Source organism: Anneissia japonica, unplaced genomic scaffold (genome assembly GCF_011630105.1).
Source record: "Anneissia japonica isolate Jap-2015-1 unplaced genomic scaffold, ASM1163010v1 scaffold3676_len114254_cov149, whole genome shotgun sequence".
Lineage (NCBI taxonomy): Eukaryota > Metazoa > Echinodermata > Crinoidea > Comatulida > Comatulidae > Anneissia > Anneissia japonica.
Window position 1 is genome coordinate 88260 of NW_022754095.1, and position 4551 is coordinate 92810.

Here is a 4551-nt window from a genome sequence, read left to right on the forward strand (position 1 = left end):
TATTTGTTTGTATATTTATTTGTATATTTATTTATATATTAGTATATTTATTTGTATAATGTATTTATATATATTTAAATGTTTATATATTTATATAATTTGTTTTTATATATTGTTTGTATATTTATATATTTATATATATTATTATGTTCATATATTTATTTATATATTTACATATATATATTTATTTATTTGTATATTTATATATATATATATATTAATAAGTTCATATATTTTTTAATATATTTATATATATATATATTTATACATATATATATATTTATACATATATAAATATTTATATATATATATAACTATTAATATATATATTAATATATTTATTTTTATATATTTATTTGTATATATATATATTTATATATTTATTTGTATATTTATTTATATGTATTTAGGTATTTATATTTATTTATATATTAATAAATATATTAATATTTATATATATATATATATATATAAATATATAAAAAATAAATGAACATATTAATATATATAAATAAATATACAAATAAATATGTATATAAATATACGAACGTATAAATATATATATAAATATATATATAAATATATATATAAATATACAAATAAATATACAAACAATACATTTGAAAAAATGTAAATAATTTTATAAATATATATATATATATATATACAAATAAATATACAAACAAATATATAAACAAATATATAAATAATTACAGTATATATAAAATAATAATACAGTATATATATATATATATATACAAATAAGTATATAAAAATAAATATATAAATAAATATATATATATAAATATATATATATATATAAATGATTATACAAATAAATATATATATATATATACAAATAAATATAAAAATATATAAATAAATATATAAATAAATACAGTATATACTGTATAAAATAATATATATAGGCCTATATATATATATAAATAAATAAATATATAAATAAATACAGTATATATATATATATATATAAATATATCTGTATGTATGTATCTGTATATCTGTATTTTAACAACATCTATCAGCGCTGCATACTTTCGGATCGACGATTCGAAAAAGTAACCAAGTCCAAAAGTGTATGTACAGTGCACATGACTGGACTACACAGGGCAAAGCTCCCCGGTTTGTTATTCATTTGCATCTACTAGGTCAAAGGATATAGGTTAGGCCTACGTGTTTGCTAAACTGGATAACCTGAAAAAAAAAAGATTTAAATGTATGGCTCACATGGCTCGCTGGCTCGCATGACTCGCGCATTGGCTCGCATGACTCAAGAGGCTAATTCCCATTAGAAAAAAAAAGTGAACCGGCAAATGCGCTTATGCCCATAGCTGAAGCAGCGCATCCTGGTCTACTTTCGTGGTGTTTGAACTTTCTTCTTTCTGGCTGTCATATCCCCATCGTTAATTGATGACGATATCATTCTGAGAATCATAAGGTCTTTTTCAAATTCTGTCAATTCTTTCACTGTGTATCTAAAATTATTCAAGTAAATCATAATAAATTCTATATAGTGTATGATTCTATAATAAAATAAAAATTGATCAAATCATCACAGATGGAATGAAAAGAAATGATTGTAATAGAACTACATGGGGAACTAAAGTACTTAACATTGTAGCACTTGCCCCTTTAATGGATCATTCACCTTATTTCATCTTGCTGTGCAGGAGAAAACTGGTTAATGCATCTGTGTCCATTGAAAAGTGTGCAGTTACACTTGCATTGTATTCTTGCTTGAGGCTCTAAATTTTGTAGGTCATGTGCCACCTCAATTATGTCTTCGAATTCTTCTTCAGTATCATCTTCTCTAACTACTGGTACATCATTCTCTACTACTGTTTGCTCTTCAAGGACCTTTTCCTCAGATGATGACACATCTCCAGGTGAAGGTGCCATACCATCTGTTGTTTCTTCATCATCACTTGACTCAATTTCTATATTTATTGTACAATGCTTTTAATAATAATAATAATAATAATAATAATAATAATAATAATAATAATAATAATAATAATAATAATGATTTCTCCGAAGACCTTAACATTATTAGTACTTAGACATCAACCGCATAAAAAAAACGTTGGCCAACATCCACAAGTCAAGTTTTGATCAATTCCGATGAAATTAGAATTAAAAACACAAATTTTTTGCGTGCATTTTTCTGGGCTTTATAGGGTTAGCCTAAGTTATTTAAACACATAATAGTCCCAGACCCAAGAAAGAAAATTTAAAATAGGTGTAGATCGTTTTACCTAAAAGAAGGACTTCAATGTGTAATGATGGTGAAAGAATATGTTTGTAATAAATAAAGCCATAACGAAAATGCTTTTATCCAGTATCAAAAAAATATGTGTGGCCATACAGTATATAACATTTGCCCTAAACGCAAAAAAAAAAAAATGTGCGTGCTTCGCTTGCATTTTTGAGGGTGAGAATTTGTGCTTGTCCTTCTTTCCCTTCTAAGGTAATTGAACAATCCCAACTCAATTAGAAAAAACATTTAAGATAGATCTTTTTACCTAAAAATTATTACCTTTGCCCCCCCCCCCCTGTTATGCACCTGCTTGGTGGGTCTGAGGTGGTATAGAATCTCCAACTGTGAAAGTCTCTCCCTAGCCTCTCCTTCTGGATGCATATTATATCATTTATTCGTCGTTAAAAAAATTAAAAATAACAATGCACACCTAAAATCCCACGATAGAATTGATGGCAGGACCCAAAAACGGCCCCAAGTTTCAGAAATACACAGGGCCCCCGGTCCCATCATTACGCCACCGACTAAGAGGTTTATCGTTCATGGGAGAATGTAGGCCTGTTTATTATAAAGGTGTAAAAATGAAGAATGTCAATAAAATACTATAAAATATTAATTTATTCTTCCACTTCTCTTTTTGCTGCACATCAATCACCTCCCTCATGGCATTCAACAAGCATTGTGTATATCTCACAGATATAGATATGCCATATTTTTAATTGTAAATCTTTTTTTCATTTTGATCAAAATTTCAAAAAAGTAGTCATCAAATTGCACCAATTTATTTTGCAAAAACAAGGTTTCCAGCTTCAGAGGGGGCACATCCCCTGTCGGCACAAGCGCACACGTTGGTGCTTAACACGCCAATCATCCCCTCCAATGAAAAATACTTTTCTACGTCACTGGTGGGGCCATGTGAGCGGTCGCTCTTGTTTTGTATTCAGAAGGCAATATGATGATGTCACAATGTGCGATCAGCCATAGTGAGCTATAAAATCATATCTACAACTCATGTGTGTAATAAATATTGGGGATCACCTTTCATTCAAAGGAGATATAACTTATTTAAAATAGGCATGATTTTGAGCATTTAAAAGAGGTAATGCATGAGTACGCTCACGTTATGATGCACACACGGAAAATTAAGGTACATGACATTCATACTTGCAGGGCTGAAAATTAACCTCTAAACCCAGGTAGCCGCAGGGCCACTGTAAAATACACGCCACTGGCCCTGGTCAAAATCATCCTGGCTTTTTTCGGCATAACATTACAAAATCAAGTACTGTACAAACATAACTTTATATACCTTCATCTTGTATATGCGGTCTAGAACTGAATTTTACCTCTGCTGTATGGCATTGTATCTCTAGAAATTCTGCTTTAACATGGTAAATGAACAACTTTCATGATCTACTGTACTGTAACAACACTACAACAGAGTAATAATATACAGAATAGTGTGATAGTGAAACACATATTTACACCTACTTTTATGCGACAATATGTACTTATTTTTAAAAATTTGAATAATTAATAAATGTAGTTTAATAGATGAAAAACTTCTTCTTTTTTTTTCGGCCAGGGACGATCGCCACTGTGACCAGGAAAGCTCGACAGTACATCATCATATTTTTTGCGCAGCTGTCCACTTTAAAAATAAATACTAATTGTATTTATTTATTTATTTATTTATTCACAATCTTTAACCAAGTTTTTTCCAATGAGTCAAGTAGACTGGTCTCCCTTGGGGCCCTAGGTACAAATGTTTTTAGAACATATTGTAAAACATTTAGCTAACATACAACAAAAAACATAAAGCAATATAAAGATATAAATTAACATAAACAATATAGTGGGGGCAGATATGTGACTTGGGCGTGCACTTCTGAAAAAAGCATGAAATTTTGTAATGGGGAGGGGGTGGTTTTGAGTATACCGATTTCAAAAATTGTGTGAACCATGATGTCACTCCACCCCTTCCCCTCCAAAAAATGGAATATTCAAAATGGAACCCCAAAAAACATTATTTTGGCAGTTTAAAAGCTCTAAAAGCCCACATTACCAAGTTCTTTAGTTCAAGGAATGCAATAAAACATTATTGAAATACAATACCATACATTTTTTAGTGAAAATGCAAAATTTAATAATGTATTCAAAGTGGCCACCAAAACACAAATTTGGCAGTAAGAAGGCTTTTAGTGTACATATTACTTCATATGATCAATTGGATTACTAGATCTAAAGCATATATATATATATATATATATATA

General features: G+C 28.6%; 1 protein-coding gene across 1 annotated transcript in view; it reads right to left on the reverse strand.

Moving 5' to 3' along the window:
- LOC117123089 (protein Hook homolog 2-like) overlaps positions 1–1920 on the reverse strand; it is a 20362-nt gene extending 18442 nt beyond the window's left edge. The window contains exons 1-2 of the mRNA XM_033268915.1: positions 1670–1920; positions 1394–1496 (exon numbers count right to left, since the gene is read on the reverse strand). Coding sequence (XP_033124806.1) covers positions 1394–1496; positions 1670–1920 — 354 coding nt within the window. The remainder of the gene's footprint in view (positions 1–1393; positions 1497–1669) is intronic.
- Between the last annotated feature and the right edge of the window lie 2631 nt (positions 1921–4551).